Source organism: Limanda limanda, chromosome 10 (genome assembly GCF_963576545.1).
Source record: "Limanda limanda chromosome 10, fLimLim1.1, whole genome shotgun sequence".
Classification (NCBI taxonomy): domain Eukaryota; kingdom Metazoa; phylum Chordata; class Actinopteri; order Pleuronectiformes; family Pleuronectidae; genus Limanda; species Limanda limanda.
In genome coordinates this window covers 10,819,940-10,838,244 of record NC_083645.1, presented here as the reverse complement: position 1 = coordinate 10,838,244, position 18,305 = coordinate 10,819,940, and the positions used below count along the sequence as shown (strand labels likewise).

The 18,305-nt window shown below is 38.9% G+C and overlaps 1 protein-coding gene across 2 annotated transcripts in view; it reads left to right on the top strand.

Annotated features, from left to right (window-relative positions):
- Positions 1–18,305, top strand: part of ctnna1 (catenin (cadherin-associated protein), alpha 1) — a 71,733-nt gene that overhangs the window by 32,091 nt on the left and 21,337 nt on the right. For both annotated transcript variants that reach the window (XM_061079009.1, XM_061079010.1), the window contains exons 8-14: positions 2,799–2,879; positions 3,156–3,308; positions 9,176–9,268; positions 10,645–10,801; positions 11,533–11,733; positions 13,897–14,048; positions 17,417–17,527. In XM_061079009.1, coding sequence (XP_060934992.1) covers positions 2,799–2,879; positions 3,156–3,308; positions 9,176–9,268; positions 10,645–10,801; positions 11,533–11,733; positions 13,897–14,048; positions 17,417–17,527 — 948 coding nt within the window. The remainder of the gene's footprint in view (positions 1–2,798; positions 2,880–3,155; positions 3,309–9,175; positions 9,269–10,644; positions 10,802–11,532; positions 11,734–13,896; positions 14,049–17,416; positions 17,528–18,305) is intronic.

Genomic DNA, 18,305 nt, shown 5'->3' with positions numbered 1-18,305 from the left:
CTGCCTCCCCCAACCCTCCTCGCTGCCCCCCCCCGCCCCCCCCATCGCCCCCTCCCCCTCCTTCCACTGGCTCGTCACCATCAGAATATTGATATCTTGAAGGTGTTGCAGCAGCTTGCTGTTGAAATTAACCACAGCTGTAAATCTGAGTGTTGCCTTGACGGTGCACTGCATGGGCTATGTATGGAAGTATACCCGAGACTTAAACTAAATGGCATAACAATACTAAATTGAATTTATAACGAGTGCCTTTAGTCAAAAATAAACATGAACAGGATTGAAAATAGGTGTGCTGCATTGCCATAGGAGTATGCTATAGCAGAGCTAACATGGGGTGTCTGGCTTATATTCATAATTTACATATCCTGAGTGCAATGCTTTAATTTTTGAGCACTGGCATGTGATGTATGACCAGCTGCTCTGAAGTTAAATGAGATTGGCTTTGAACATGTAATGGTTGCAGTAATGTAATAGCAGAATTCCTGCTTGATTCACATGGTGAGATCAAAGAAACAAAATTGTGTTAATATGATATTTTTCCCCAGTATTGAGCAAATGGATTTGATAAGTGGTTTTGTATGAAAAAGACCATATTCCAGCTCCATTAACAATGTTATATATATGTTGTTCAGTGTATGAAAACACTAAGACTTTCTCTTAATTATTTAATGGGGGTGGAGATGGATGTGAAGGTAATTGCAATGAACTAGATTTACCGCAGCAAAAGGCTAGATACCAAAGAACATCCGAAGGACAAGGACTGTTCTTCTACCCCCTGTCATCCCATTCCTCACTCAAGCATCTTTTACTTGATTTATTTGAACCTATTTCACCTGTTGCAGACAATAGGTTGTACTTAATGAAATGAATGCAATTCACACTGTGCTTTGGCAGTAGACGTAGTCAAAGACTAACTGAAACAAATGTTCTATCTTCATAATTGAAATTTGAATAATTATAAGCTAACTTGTGTCACAAATTTACAGATCTGTGGAGAGAGCAGAAAATTATTTTCACCAAATGTTTATGTCCTATTAAATCTTATCACATAATTCTCAGTTCTTCTTAAGACAACACAAACATCTGGCTGTGACTTCCCAGGTCAGCTGACTAGCATGCTGCTGTCATTCTCCACAGTTATTGTGGTAGAATACATCTCCCACTGGGACTCCCCTGCAGAATGTGAGAGTGGAAAACATGGCGAAACATGCTAAACTCTCGGGGGGAATGATAGATATTCCCTTTACTTAAGGGGTACTAGATTTGCACTTGGAATTCAAGCTGTTTAAAAACATTTTTTCCGAGAAAAAATAATATAAATGGACATACAATTAAGTGAACTTGATGTCTTATCTATAAAAGCAATATCATTGAGCTCAGTGATCATTTGACACTTGAAGCTATTCCCTTTGAATCTTTCCATAATCCAGCAGACTAGTGGTTTTGTAGAAAAGGGATGTTCCTAAATCTTTCCTGAAGGAGATAGATAGAGACTCACTTTAGTGTCATAAAAGATGCCACATAGAAACAGCCTCCATAATAAGCACCTGAAGAAGAAGTGCTTTAGAACCCTCTGGTGTGGAAATAAAATATAGGCTAGGCATGAATGAAATAGGATTGAGGGAGTAGGGGTAATGCAGACTAAACCCTACCACAGCATTCCATCCAGCCTGCAGAAAAAAACCGGGGGATTAGTGCGGTTGGAGCTCCCCAGCCCCTAACTATGTACACAGCCCTTCAATAGGCAAAGGGCAGTGGGGGATGGGGTAGGTCAATGCCACCACCGTCCATGTGTTATGTCGCACTTGATTTAAGCTTTATAAGGGGGATTAACAGCCCAGAGTCCAACTGTTTCTTTGCCTTTTCTCAGTTACCCTTTCATCAACATTTTCTCTCATTTTATTTTAGTCCAGTGTCTCTGTCTCTCTCTTAATCTCTCACATGCTGCATCTCTCCATCATTCCTGAAAGTTTTATATATTCACTGCTTGAGCAGTTTGCAGAACATCGCTCTGCTCTCAGCGGGGAGGGGCAGTGGTTATGGCCAACTGCTACGTGCTTAGCTGTATGACCACTGCCTATGGTGTTAGTGTTACTGTACATCATTTCACATTTACCCATGTGGAACAAATTTGAACATATTATTCGTCACACATTTCTCATTCGAGATAAGAAAGTGAAAATGGAAAACAAGATTAGAATGTTATTTTGACTTTGCATTACATAGCTTTTGCCCAGTGTTGTCACAGCCTTTTTACATTTTTATTAACAGTTGCTCATGTCCACACTAGTATGGAGAAATAAATACTTGTCTAGGTTCTGGATTTCGATATCAAACAGTGATTTAGTCCTGCAACTGGAGATTTGTGAAGGCACTGGTCTCAGGTTGAAGAGCTTATAGGGAGAACAGCGCTTCTGAAAAAGCTACAAAGTGATGCAGATTCTGTCATTTCAGGCAGAAAACACATACAAAACATTTTGCGGATGTCCAACTACCATACTAGTAAGAGGAAAGAAAGCAATAGTAAGATTAAATTCAAGGGGGCTGAAAAGAAACCAACTGTCTAAACTGTCCGACTACAGTTCAGACAGATTTGTTCCCTTTTGCCTTCAATCACTTCAGTCTGTAAGATGTTGTTGCATCTTTTCAGACTCCGACATAGAATGATTCAATTCAGTGTTATCCTTGTTCTCATCCCAATGCTAGTTTATACAAGTGTCCACAACAAATACGTTGGAAACAGTTGTCACGGTACTTTATTACTGCACACTAATTACTTTTCCATATTCATGCTTTAGGCTGGAAGGAAGGACAGGAGTGATGCTCTGAACACAGCCATCGACAGGATGACAAAGAAAACCAGAGACCTTCGCAGACAGGTTTGTTCTCTGTTTAAATTTCTTCTACGATATTTATTTCATGCATAATAAAAAAAAATATATATATAGTTAACTGCTCGAGTATATTTTTTTCACCTCAGGAATGTCTTCGCTGTAGTTTATCTAATCTAGTTGATAAGCTATTTTCTTTGTCTCTATCTTGTATATAAAGGTAATGTATGCTATTTAATCAGGTAAACAAGCTCTACTGTAAGATGTGAATGCATATCCACAAGGGGATATATTATTTTAACGCTGCCTTTCTTTTCTTCACAGTTGCGTAAAGCTGTAATGGACCATGTCTCCGACTCTTTTTTGGAGACTAATGTTCCCCTTTTGGTCCTGATCGAAGCTGCGAAGAACGGCAACGAGAAAGAAGTCAAGGAATATGCCCAGGTGTTCCGCGAGCATGCCAACAAGCTGATCGAGGTAACGTCCAATTTATTGTTCTTCCATAGTCAAATTCCGATGTGACCCAAATACGCAACATATTGTACTGCTGGTTATGGACATTTTAACCTGGTTTATGGTTAACATCAGTCTTCATCCAGCTTCTGTGTTTGTTGCTCTGTTCTCAGAGATTCCCTTGTGATACAACTCTAGGATTACGAGGCCTCCGAAAACAGCAATCTGAAATTGTCTTTCCCTAATGAAAACAAAACCTAAAATTTGGAAATTATTTTCTATGGTCACTGTCTTTATCTGTCACTATTTCCCATACACACAGATAATACTTTCCAACAGCATTTGTAAATTAAAGGGCGTCCTGACTGTATGCTGTGACGCTACAGACAGCAGACAAACAACATTTCAATGGTGGTTATAACAACGAATCAAATATTTAAGCACAACTGAAGGAAGCAACAACCACAACTCAAGATAACGCTACCTCTGGGAAAATGTTGTCTTTGCCTCAACAGATTGTTGTATGATTTCTTACTGACCAAGTCCTCATGACCGCTAAAGTGATACTTACTGCATAAGTACTGCCCAACTGCATCCTGCTTCTTATCCCTTTCTTTGGTGTGGACTAATGGCTTAACAGGAACAACAGATATTGTCTTTACACATGGCAATTCGAAAGCAGCTGCATGGGCAACGTCTCAGATGAGCAACATTCTCATAAAATCATCATTGACCTAATTAGAGGTCTTTTAAATCTCTTGGAAGCCTTTGTCAGAGCATTATGCTGAAAGTGACTTTTCTCCCATGGGCAAATTACCATGAGTGTTGCTGGAACGGTTCGTCCAGCAAGAGCAGGGCAGTGTGAGCATTGACTGGGATTACCGCCGAGGCATCCAAGGGAAAAGGGGACCACCCTGGGGAGTAGAGCCCTAAGTAGCTCCTGAAGGCTGAAGTGTCAGGAGTTGCATTAGACCGTGACATTGATGAACTTCTCGATGCTCGGTCACTACTCCTGCTTCTTAAACTTTGATGGCTGTTTTAGATGAATGGTATTAGATGTAAATACTTTGCCAGTTGCCTTATGCAGTTAGATGTGATTGAGTGAATCTCACAATGGACTGCACTGCATTAGCATTGAGAGGCAGCAAGGTCCACTGTTCATAAAATTAGAGATGGGGAAAGGAGTTTTCATCTGTTTCAGGAACAAATGGAACAAACTTTCCTCTATACACTGATTGAATATCAACAATGAAACAAGAAGTTGTTAGATAGAATCCCATGCAGTCATAGTTCTGGGTGATAGGTTTTGTTTTATCCTTTAGACAAAATATTTAATTCGCTCAATATCCATGCCTTCTAAACTGCTTGCTTGATCTAATCCTTCATAAATTATTCATCAGCAACAGGATCTTTGTTAGACATAAACTAAGAATTAAGACAGAATATCTCAGGAGCGCCATTGAATAGCATATAGTTGTGCTGTGTCCTGAGGATTTGCCAAACCTTAATTCTCATGACTAAATAAGATACGTAAACTGATCATTATACTTAACTTTGACTAAAACACAAGTATAACTATATAGATTAGACATAATGTCATCCAAAACTGACTGCTCACTAATTGTTGTAACTAATGATACTCCGATTTAATCTTTTATTACACCCTACAAGTACTGTAAGTTCATAAGAAAAAAATCCCCTGTAGAATTGATCTTTTTTGTTTCTCTTACATAAACAATATTGGAAACTGTTATATTCCATGAATGTACCACTAAAAATGTGAAATTCATAAGTTCAACCACAAAAATATGCTAAATTACTCTAAATATATTCTAGAAGAAGCATTATCACACCCAAAGACAATGTAATGGCAGGTGCAGATGCAACCAGGTGCTCATTCATTCTTGCTGACATAAATTGAAGCATGTGTCTGCATTTTAAGAGTGTAGTAATGATGTTATCAGTAAATTGCTAAAAAAAAGTATTTAAATCCCGGGGATTCAGTTACACATTGCACTTAGATACAGTTGAGTATGTGATACAGTGGTTTAATTTGCTAGCATACTTTTTTTTTATTGTTTGCAATGAAATATGAAGAGGTTGGATGTCAGAATGGATTAATTGTGGTTAAGAATTGTAATCTTTTTAAGAGCAGCCAGTGTCGCATTTTTATAATTTTCGGTTTACTCCCAGCTTTATTTTAGTATAATAGAGCACTGGCTAACATGAGATTCAAATTGTTCATGAAAACCCCTATCCTTTGGAGCAGTCTCACATTAATGCATTCAGCTGAACAATAGGTTAGTCACAGTAGGACTCATGGCTTTCACCTCTGAATGAAAATGGTTGACCTTTTCCTCTAAATGCAATGTGCAAAGTGGGTATCGAACAGTACTGCAAGTAACTTCAGGAAATGACCCTCAGCCAAACACTACAGATACAAATGAATGGTGTTGCAATGTCCCGAGTGAGAAGTAATAGTTTGGTTTATTATCAAAGAAACCAGCAAATATGTCAGTAAAAGTAATGTCCCCCATTCAGCGGGACGAACAGCAAAGTGCCACCCATCTGAGCCTCTGTGTGTATGACATCATGCCACTGTAGGCTGCCCAAAGGCAAATGATCCATTAGATCACACACATTTATTTAAAAGCAACATTATGAGTGACCCACATCCATTCAGGCAGGCTTCAAGCAGCTTCTCTGCCCTTGTTTGTCAGAACACCAATTTATCGAAACCCAATGTTTATCTCATTAAATAATAATAGGTGTTACTTTAAATTTCATTCATGTGAACTGCAATAATTTAATGAGAGTCAGTACAAGTCTGGCAACATTTTCCTCTTCTCAGAAGGAAGTAAGTTAAGATTATTTGACCTGACAAGACATTGACACGGCTGGAGCCCTTTTATAGTCATTTCGTAAAGCAAGCTGTGGCAATAAAAATGGGTATTGACATTTACAGCCAAATCCAGTGGTTTAAAGGTTTTCTTTCCCATGTTTGTAAACATTTATAAGCAGAGAAATTCATCATCCTAAGAGCAGGAGGAAAAAATAGACTTAGCTTAATGTTTTTACCTCAAGGCTATCTTCTTAACCAGGCTGCTCAGGATGCTGTGTGGAGAATTCAGTAGCAGAGAAAAAACTTTAACTCAAAATGCGACTGATTATACCGCAATCTGTAATGTTCTCATCAGATACTGTAAATCCATTTCAATTCTCTCCTTATAACTAAAAAGAAGTATCTTGTCCATCCTAATGAGAAGATGAAATTGGAAGATTGATTTGCTGTAGAACGGTGTGAATTAAAAAAATATATTCAGTTTTTCAGGCACCAAGTGTAAGTCTCCTCTTAACCAGGCAGAGGGATGGTAGTGACATAAGAGAGGAGGTTGGTTTTTGTTATTTAGATAAGTTGATGCTCTGATCTGATGATGAGTTCTAGATAAAAAAGTCATATGTCGGAAATTTGCAAAATGTCAAGCCAACATGTAGACTTGCCAGTGATCCTATGGAATAATGGAATCCATTGAAAGACATAATTTAGCTGATGAAACCCTACTCTGTATATTTGCACACAGATAAAATTACAGAAATATACTCTCGTATAGAGAGTTGTACAGAAATGCATTGAAAGATATTAAGATGTTATTTTCTTTTACATTATTTGATGTACGATGAACGACATGATCAAGTTGAATGCTTTGCTCTGCAATATACAGAATAGAAAACATTATTTCATTTTTCTGTTAAAATGAGACAAGCAAATGGAAAAGGCTGAGATCTTTTCAGTGTTTTAAGCATGACTGACCTGTTATCAAGTCTCCAACCGAAGGCTATGGAAAAGAATTACAGCTACACATTTTTACTTCTGATTCTATTTAGTACAATGATGACAATGCATATTTAGCCTCCAAAACAGACTCCTCCTCTCCTCGTATCCTCTCTCCTTTCCTTGCAACCACAAGCAATATTTCATAAGCATAATGTTTATAGGATGGTCCTCAATATGCATCTGCGTTAGATGTCATTTAATGTAATTTGTCATATTCATTTGCTCTGTATGAACTAAATATTGGCAAGTCAAGGTGAAATCTGTGTAGCATAATATAAACAAAATAATTCCATTGAAAAAAAAAAAATTAGAATACGGGCTGGTGCAATTTGTAATTTTTTGCACAGACTTAAACTCTGACTTCCCTGACACTTTGAAATGTGTGGCACAGCATAGCAAGTGAAACAGTGTGAGTTTACTTAGAAGTCTCCTCAGTCACCTCCATGGTCTCTTCGTGTTGAAATGGCTTCAGTCCCAGGGGTGTCACTGGGAGAATAAGAAGTGTTACGTGAAAGATCAAGAAGGTGGAAAACACAGGTCGATCAATAAATTATCCGTTTTTCTTTTCATAACCACCACTCTGGGGTTGCTGAATGTTCTCCCTGTGGTCTCTACATGGGTTTGCATAGTAATGCAAAATATTTTGTGTCAATCTTTCAGTGCTTCATCAGCGCACTAGAATAAGTGCTTCTCATCAGAAACATTGCCGATGAGTTTTTTAACCAATTGGTTTTTTTAACCAATGTATCTATTTTTAATTGTTTTACCCCACATTTCCAATCTTAAATCATAGCTTTTTATGTAGCTGTTTAATTCCTAAGACCCTTTAGCCCAGTCGAGTTAAATCGGGCAAACATGAGCAATGAGATCACATGGGTTGAATAAAACTGACTTACCATGATCTTTTCCTTTTGAAGAGTAAATTATTACACATTAAAATTAACAACCAAGCTGTCCATTATAAACATTAATTTATATTTTAAATAAAACAACCTGCTTTTGCTTTGTCCATTCTGATTTCTATAGCTGTGAACACGTAGTGCTTCAAAATCATATGCAATCATAACAGTCTTGTTGCACTCAATGTTAGATGCCATGGTAAAACTAGGGTTTTGTTTACATGTTGGATATCGTCACTGCTTACATTATCGCTTGACCCAGATTTCAGCATTTAAATTGAGAATCGGTGTGCAGCAACTACAAAAATAAGACCCACGTTGTAACAATAACCTTTCACTCCTTATTGTTTTTAAAGCAATCAGCAGTTGGTTTTTGCCTTTGTAATTGATTATGTTTCAGCACATTTTCTTTCTATTGGATAATCCCACTCTGGCACAGTTCCTCATAACACAGGCATTCTGTTTCAAAACTGTTGCCAACCCATCCCGACCAACCAATGGGAATCTTCAACGTCTGTGACCTAAATTCTGGAGTATGAGTAGAAACATACTACTACTCTGCAAGATGCAAGAACATTTACAAATAATTGCTGGAGAGCTTGATTTGTTGGTCAGTACAAGAAAATATACTCACAAACCATAAATGTTGGCGCTCGCAAAGCAAAGACCTGCTTACTTCAGCACTCCAGCTCTCACTCGGCTGCTTGGTTTTTTGAAAGTGTCAGGAATATTTGCCTCTCTGATTCCAGGAGTGTAATGGCAATCTGGCAGCCTTGTGATTTAGCTGCTGAGAACTACCTCTTCCTTGCTGAGAACTACCCCTTCCGTGAGAAAACAAATACAAAACTTATATTTGATCAATTCACTCACTTAGGTTTTGTTTACCCTCCTACTTCTCTTTTTGCCCCCTCTGTGGCATCGTATTGTATCATTTTAGCATCGCTATAAATTAATCCTTGGCCGTGTGTTTGTATTCCACTGGGATTAGTTGTGTTGCAGAGCTGCTCCATTTCTGATGGAGAAGAAACCAGGCTACCATAATGAACTTATCTAAGTTTAATTATGTATTGCTCTATTTGCTTTTCTCAAAATACATTTGTGTTAGTGTCTCTGAATGTGTTTTAAAAGTAGATTGTTTTTCTTCGTCTTCTTTTTAGGTTGCCAACCTGGCATGCTCCATCTCAAACAATGAGGAGGGAGTGAAACTGGTTCGCATGGCAGCATCTCAACTGGAAACCCTTTGCCCACAGGTACCAGGCAATTTACCCCTGACTTTTACTCAGTTCATTGATAATACAACTCTTTAATGTGTCCTTGTTGTCTCTTACTTGAAACAGCATTGTCAATGTTAAAACTGCAGCGTATAGACACAGTCTCTTCAGCATTTTGCAGCACATAGTCGCTCTTACAGTTTTTTCCACCAAATCATCATTTTGATATAAATTCATTTTTTTAACCACTTGCAAGCAGTTTAGTATTTTAATACTTGATTTAAAAAATGAAAGATTTCCATCTGCCATGTACAAACCTTGATGGAATCATCAAATTTAGGACAAAATCCCAACATTGTTTGGGCGTTGTTCCCTTTTTCTCAAATAATTAATTTGAACAATTCTGAAATGAAAATGGGCACAGAACAGGCCACTTAACCAGACTTCATTTACACCTGGCATTAAAATGTGTTTTGTATCTGGATATAATCTGATCCAGTTTACATTTACACCTGCTATTATGTCTCCAGTGTCCAACTCGGAGATCAGACTGCAGATCTGATGGCTTTCTCCAGCTAATTTGCATCAGTCCATAAAAACAACAGATAAAGAAAGAAGAACAGAGGATGGTAGCCATCCATGTTGTAACTGCTTTGTGTGTTTATGGGATAACGGTTCAGACCAGTCATGTGTGATTCTTTTATTGGCCCCCATCTAGTAACTGTATTTGGACTTGCAACCTAATTGCATTTATACTTGTGTTCATTGTTGTCACAGTGCGTCCCTGCCCATCACATCCGCCCTCAATGCATCTCGGGTTCATTTTTTCTCCACTTTCATGTGGTCAATCACTATCCAGTTGCAATACTATCAACCAAAACAGATTTTTATGCCAGTTTTAAATGAAGTAGACATTTCATAGATAGTGGAAATACCTGCAGTTTGTATTTCCATTGTCATACATACTATATTAACTAAAGTGGACAAGTCAGAAAGATCATGGGGGAAATCTAAAAACATCAGTACACTAAGTCTTGTCCATCATTGAGCCCATCTTTTTAAACCTCTTGCCACCCTAACTACCAGTCCCTCATCTGTACCTTTGAGCTGTGCCAGCTCCCTTCACTATGCTGCCACTGCTCTTTTTAATCTCATCTAATGACTCCCATTCATCCTGAGCTTTGATACCCACAGATGTTTCTACCCCCAAAACAAGCAGCTATTAGTTTTATTTCAATCAATCCTTCAAAACACCCTGTGTCTATAATCACTCCCAGGAATGAATTGGCTTCATACTACAGTCCCAACATCGAGGCGGGAGAGTAGGGGGGCTTCGTGCAATCAACCTATGCAAATGTTGTGGCTCAGGGCTATGCTGTAATGGAGCTTTAATGGCTGTAATTGGGTGATTACAGGTGATTAATGCAGCGTTAGCCCTTGCTGCAAAGCCCAACAGTAAGGTGGCCCAGGACAATATGGATTTGTTCAAGGAGCAGTGGGAGAAGCAGGTTCGCGTCCTCACTGATGCTGTTGATGACATAACATCCATTGACGACTTCCTTTGTGTGTCTGGTAAGTGGTATTCTTCTGCATGGACAAATAAAAATGTACTGTTGGGATGGTTTGGATTAGTGATGTGTAAACAGGCGGGGCACTGATTATTGGTAGACAGCACTTTTGGTCAGAATTAAGATGGATTTTCACAAAGCTTTTAAGACCATTCGTAAGAGGAGGTAAAACGGCTGTAAAGGATCTCTGTTATTTGTCTTTTCTGATGAGAGCCATACATACCAAGGCTGATTGGTTTCCACAGAGGAAAGCACTGAAGCATCAGCAGAACTACGTCTGAAATTGACATCCTGTCCCGTGCGTTAAAGCACACAAATGGTTTGTCAGGCATACCCTTAAAGAGTTCTCATTAAGCATTAAGCAGACTGACTTCTCTCACCTCCAGCCAAGGACAGACTGTAATTTACACAGTCGACATTTGCATTTTACAGGCTCCCATTAATAAGCAGTCTGAGAATTTGTCTTCAGCCCTCTCAAATATACACTTAAGCTTCCCAGTGGTCCTCTTAATTTCATCCCTATGCAAACACACAATGAAGGCCAGGTATTCGGTTAATATATGTATTTTCTCATTTACTCACATCAAGATGATCCAGGTTTGATTAAAGTGTGTTTCAGATGAGCAAATAAAAAATGACATTTAAAGTTTAGGCAGGCTGATGGCATGTTTGGAGCAACGTGTTAAACTTATAAGACATATGTCACTCATACAATTATTGGTTGTTTGTCCCCAGAGAACCACATCCTGGAGGATGTGAACAAGTGTGTCATCGCTCTGCAGGAGAAAGATGTTGATGGGTTGGATCGCACTGCCGGGGCGATTCGAGGCCGAGCTGCAAGAGTCGTCCATGTGGTCACTTGCGAAATGGACAATTATGAGCCTGGAATCTACACAGAGAAAGTGTTGGAGGCCACCAAGCTCCTCACTAACCAAGGTACCATACACATATATTATTATCCAACTGGAAATCTGCTTCTGCCAAACAGACATGTGCATTTATATGTTCTTAAATCATTTGACTAAGTTTTCATGACTTGGACTTGGACTCACCAGGAGTACTATTGTAGCTTTTTTATTTATTGCACAATGTTTGTTTGTTATGTTATCTGCCTTTTGTGTTAGTGATTCTGCACATGCACAATTAAAATTGACTGATAATGTAGGGTTATTGACTGATATTATATAAAGGTAAAACCTAACTTGCTTTTCAACAATGGATGTGTCTATATTTGTGGATTACACATATAAAACCGGATCCAAATTTCCCTGCAGGGATTCCATGTTTTGTCCCAGTGTGATGAGGAACAGGGTTGAACATTCCTCCCAATTTTTTATCTTAATTTCTTCAATGGTCTTTATCAGTGAAACTGGTATCCAGCCTTGAATGTTATGTTACTAATTCGCTTATTATGAATGCAGCATCTTCTTAAGGAGTCCTGCTTTTTCATTGTTTCAGCGTATTATATAGGTTTTTATGTCTGTATCAGCAACAGCTACTCTGGCATGCCCCCTTATATAGCAGTTGACCGAAGGCAGTACAGTGGGCTGGCCGGCCAATCAGAGGAGCTGCTGCAATGGACAGTATGAAGAATTGATGTGTTTTTAGAACATGAGAGCATTTTAATCTTTTAAAGAAATAACCCAAATTCAAATGATGTAGCTGAATCTGAGAATATGTCGCCTTTAAATGATCTGAACACATCTATCCTAGCTTGCTTAAGTGTTTTTGTCACAGCATAAGCCACACCCAGAAATGAGTGCTGTTTGTTGTTTATCAGAAGTGTATTTTTAAAAGGCTAGTTCAATCTTTATTGTTACTTGAAATATTAGTCACATTATGTTGCCAAAACAAATTCAGATATGCACTGACTTGGCATAGACAAGTGTATTTTTCTTCTGTGAAGTTGACTGCTCAGTTATATTTTTTATTATTACTGCTTCATCGTGAGATCCAACCAGGTCTGACTCAACTGACACTATTTATCTGCACAGCAGGCACTGTTCAGTTGTAGTTGTTGTAGTTCAAGTTGGATTTTAAATTAGGCTCAGAGAGGTGACGCTATCTGGAGACAGACTGCTTGTCAGATTCTTTCACACCATGTCGACAGTAAAGTGATGAGATTCAGTTTGCAACTCAACAGTCACTTTTTTATTATAGAATCACTGATCTGACGTGCACGTGCATTTGTGTAACAAATGTACAGTAAGTATATGAATAGAAATATGTAATTCTTAGTTTGTTGAACCTGAATCAAGTTTTATGAAACTTGTAGGTTTTTAAAAAAATTTATTCCTTTCATTCATCATTGATTCAAATTAACAGGGAATGTTGTTTATGTGGCTGGATATTCATGTATGAATTTAGTTGCAAAATGCATAAAACAGACAAATTCAAAACATGTATATATTTTACAACAGAATGAAAACTGAAATCTCGTCCTCCTTATGTGACGGAATAAGATATAGTGAAAACAGTGAACATTTCACAGGACCTATTTGAATTTTCCCATACGAGTCTGCAGGTTATCAACAACCTGTGAGCACAAAACCCTGGTCCCCTGTGTTTCTTTCTCCTGCTGTTCTCTGCATCCTTACATCCATTCCTCTCCCACGAAGGCCCAGCTGAATCCTGAATCTAAATTTTAATCCTCAATCAGAAATACTATTATTGCAGATGTGCTGCTGGAGAGCCCTCTGGAACTGTTGTTAAAATTCATGTCCTCCGGGACAGCTTTGTGATTCATTCTATTGGAAAATAGGATATATTTCCTTCAGCATTTCCCATATTTGCCCTGCAACCATATAAGGCAGTCGATAGATCAATAGAACAAATCTAATTTTGTCAAAATAAGACATGGAAGAGATGTAAATTGTCACGTTATTGCCATTGCTTACACAAACCTGCTGGCTCTGTTTTGGCTGTATGAAAATAACGTGGTAGTTGTCACTAGGTTAGCTACTACTGTTAGTCTTCTAAACTGCCTTCTTTACTTCTGAACCTTTCCTCTCGGGGTTTATGGAGTGGATTTTCATTTGTGTTTCTTTTCTCTTTTGTTTTTCCATTCTTCTTCCAACCTTTCATCTCACCCTCCTTCAGTCATGCCACGGTTCACAGAGCAAGTGGAGTCTGCGGTGGAGGCCTTGAGTTCAAATCCTTCACAACCTGTGGATGAGAACGAGTTCATTGACGCATCCCGTCTGGTATATGATGGCATTCGCGACATCCGCAAGGCTGTCCTCATGATCCGAGTAAGTTGCACATTTTTTTTTTCTCTCTCTCCATTTTTCATACATGACTCTTGAGCTCATCGCAGTGTGAAAATCAGCTTTCAATCTTTAATGATGTCATCTGCTGTCATCTTCCCTAATCCGTTTTCATTTGCATTATATACCTTTTTTCCCTGGAGCATGGAGTGAGTTATAAATTTGTTAAGTAAATAATTCTCTTTTATTTCTGGATGTTTTTGCAGGTATAGCAAGGTTTCCTTTTGATCAGATTCAGAAGCTGCAACACCCTAAAAGAAACATAAGCCCTGTGTAATGATAAACATTCATTATTCATGGGCAGTATTCGTTTTGATGCGGTTTAATTTGAAGCGCTTCGACACAGGTCACAACATTGTAACTGTGCTTGGTTATAGTAGTTTAATGTGTGTGTGAATGTATAATATGGCTCTCGGTCTTGGAGCACCAGATGCTGTTTTTCATGGTATGTGAGAAACTGTATATGCGTGCAGCCCTAGAAGCCAATGATTAACTTGTCTCAGGCAAGAGCCGACCTAATTGACCAGACTTGCAATCTAGTCTAACAGTCTTAGTTGTCTGTGGGTTAATGGCCTTTGCTTGAGTAGAAGTATAACTGAGACAGATGGTGGATGGGTACCACTGAAGCCTTATGTAAGTGACTGACAACAAAATGCACCGTAGCGAGGAAATTGATAGTTCTTAAGATGGTATAGTTTAACTAGCAAGTAAGTAGATTTATCCAAACTGCTCCTCATGTCCGACAGTACCTAATTATCTATTTACTGCGATGAGTTGCTGGTTGGTTGTATTATGCCCTCTTCCATTATTTTCAACACTTTAATCTTTTCAATTTGAATCGTTGGATTTGACAGCACATTCTGTGTTGACAGTATTGCTCTAAAACTAAGCATGGGCTCTCGTTAATAATGCTGCACAGACATACACAAAAAACAAATGAGAGGTAGACCATTATGCAGTATTTGCATTATAATAAGCAATTGATTTAAGATGGAGGATTTAATTAGCATTTTTTTAGTCGGACTGAGAACTACATTCAATATCCATCTGCCCCTGCTCGGCTCTTGTTAGCCAGAATGATTAGGCTGAAAACACTGGACCCGTGGGGCGGGCTGAACGGGCTGAACTATGTAGGTGTGCATATGTGTTTAAAGAAACCTGAGGATTTATGGAAAATCTTGCTTGTTTTTAATTAATCTGTCAGATTCAGTTGGCCATTTAAGTGAGAGCAGGAGATGGCAATGAGCCTCAACTCAGGGTTCATCCATTATCTAAAATGAAAAATGATCCACTTTCCCAAGATTTCTGGTCAGGTGTGAGAGGTGATCATCACAGGTTTCGAGGTGATTACTAAGCTGATCATTTAGCGGCAAATGGTTATTGAATTCCCAGCAGGATCTACACTGTAATCTCTTAATGCTTAATGTCAATTGCTGTTGTTCGGGATGAGATCAGAGAAATGGATCATAAACCATAATGCTTTGTTAGGCTGAACAGTCTCTTGATGGCACAGGTCATATGTTAACCTAGGAATGTAGAGCAATGAGTCCAAAGAGATCTCAAATATTGCAAATCAGCTGGAGAACTCTATGATACAACTTCTCTACAGGACAAGTCCACACAAACGCACAAGAACACACTCTCTATCCATCTTTCTATAAACCCTCATTGCTCGCACTGCACACTGACCTACTATTAAATCAGAACAGACCAGTGTGTGGCTTGGGCTACTTAAGATAGACAAGTCTTTAACCTCTCTAAGTGGTGCACACACAGTCCATGTTGGTGGACAGGACCCTCTCCTCACCCACAGTCACATCACAGAAAATGCATTGAACTGTCCCAGACATTGAACTGTCTCAAAGTCAGCAAGAAGCTGACAGGAAGATACAGGGGACAGCTGTCGCTACCTTGTGTTATGTGAAGTACGTTACACCACAAGGTGTTTCTCCCGGCTGTGTCCCCCAAAAAAAGAAAGTGCTGTGCTGTGCTTTTACTATGCTGTTGTTTTCTTTTATTATTGCACAGCTACTGTCTAGCTATGTTTTGCACTTTGTGTTAATTAGACAGGATCTAATACCAGAATCGTAAATGTCCCGCATATTGACGAAAATGTTTGGTTGGGCATCAGCAAGTAGGCAATTTCTTGTAGTGATCCAATAGCATGTGTTTAATGTGTATCTGTTGAACTGGATAAGACAGAAATGTTCTTTTCCTGGAAGTCAATTCTTCTTTACGACTGGAGTTGCTGGACGTTACTTTGCCTGAGCATGAAAAAAAGTATTAAGATTTCATCGTCAACACTTTTTTTTATTAAACTGCATAACTGCTGTTGCTTCTCTACAGCAATTTACCACTGGGTGCTCACCATGAACTATCATTTCAGAGCCTCCCACGTTCACAGGTTATCTGTTGCACAGGCCACAGCAGGTGATATCTCTGCCCCACTGAACAGCATTGTCTGGGTTGAAAGAGATGCCTATGAGTCACTATAGCTTTCTGAAACCGTACCCCCATTCCCTTGAGAACAAGAGCATCTCTACATTGCATAAAGGAGTGTAAGGTTGTTCAGAGACCTTCAGCTATTTTTAGATGTGACGGTTCCAAATCCATTACAGAAGAGACGTATTGAGACAGCTTGATAAGCACTAGTAACGGCAGAGGTGTGATAATGCACCGTAATCTGTCCACATCATCTTTCCTGTGCCCATATCACAATGAAATACATTTTCCGTCAGTCAGTGTTGGCTTTTTGCAGTAAGCATGGCCTGTTGGGATAGAAATTATTTTTAATATTAATATTTATGGGGAATTAGTTGCTCGTGTCTTGTTTTACATTTAATGTAAGGGAAGAGGTGAAGATTGGAGATGAAGTAGCGACACTCTCGAAGAACACCACTTGTTTTTTTTCCGAGAGCAGCGACAGACGGAACTCTGAAGCGTTTTGCTCCCAATGTGTTTCATACAAGCCTGTACCTTCATTTCCCCTCTCAAAATGCACAGGCAGCACGTTACACTTGATTTGCGAATACATTTAGACTTTGCAGTTTCTAGTACCATGGGGTACTATAGGGTAGAAGACATTTATCTGACCCTGCTGTGGCTCGTAGTGCCAAGGCATTTCTCATGGGTAATAAACAGACTGCTTATTTGATAGTGCTCAAAAGGCTATGGTATGCCAGCATTATTTTATGTTCATTACTCAAAGCTTACTGCCTTTGTTTGACCAATTCTCCCTTTTCTGCCCTTTCTCTTGTTGCCCTTCCCCACCCTATACATTTGGCTCTTTTGATCCGTCTCCCCTCCTGTACCCTTCCTTTGTTACATCCACCCTCTCTGTTCTGCCATTTCAGACTCCAGAGGAGTTGGACGACTCTGACTTTGAGACTGAGGACTTTGATGTTCGCAGCAGGACCAGCGTGCAGACAGAGAATGATGAGTGTATTGCTGGCCAGAGTGCACGGGTAAGTTGTAAATTGCTTCTCGTAGTATTTACAGGTATTACATTACATGTCATTTGGCAGATGCTTTATCCAAAGCGACTTACAATTAGTGCATTTAACATCTATGAGGGGCCATTTAGGGGTTCAGTATCTTGCCCAAGATCACTTCCGCATGCAGATGGGGAAGAGTGAGGATTTAACCCCCAACCTTCTTGTTAGAGGATGACCACTCTACCCCGTGGCCACACCACCCATATTACTGAGTCTAATGCCCTGCCTCTTAATATGGCATCAGTGATAGCTTGTGAGAAATGGGAGATAAGTGCAAAAGAAATATACATATTATACATATTGACCGCACAGTACGTATTTAGGTGATTCGTTCACTATTGGACCACAGAATTGAAGCTTAGTTGCGCATGTTGAATATTGGCTTACAAGTTTTAATATATGTTCAGTTAAGTTGAATATTGCTATTCAACTTGATTAAATTAATGTTTGCTAATGCATTAGTGGAAAATATTATCACTGTACAATAAAATACATTACGGTTTGATGCCCTATACATTAGGCTGTAGTCCAGTTCTCATAATTTTTAGATTTATTAGAATTCAGATACATTTATGATCCTAATGTAACAGTACACTCATGTTAATGTACCAGACAGTTTTTCTTTCAAAATGCCCCACCCTCCTACGCTACTGACCATCCACAGTTGGCATGTTCCCAACACAGAATATGAGACCCAAGTATTTTTATAAAGTAATTCATTATTACAGCTTATACAACAGCATATCAA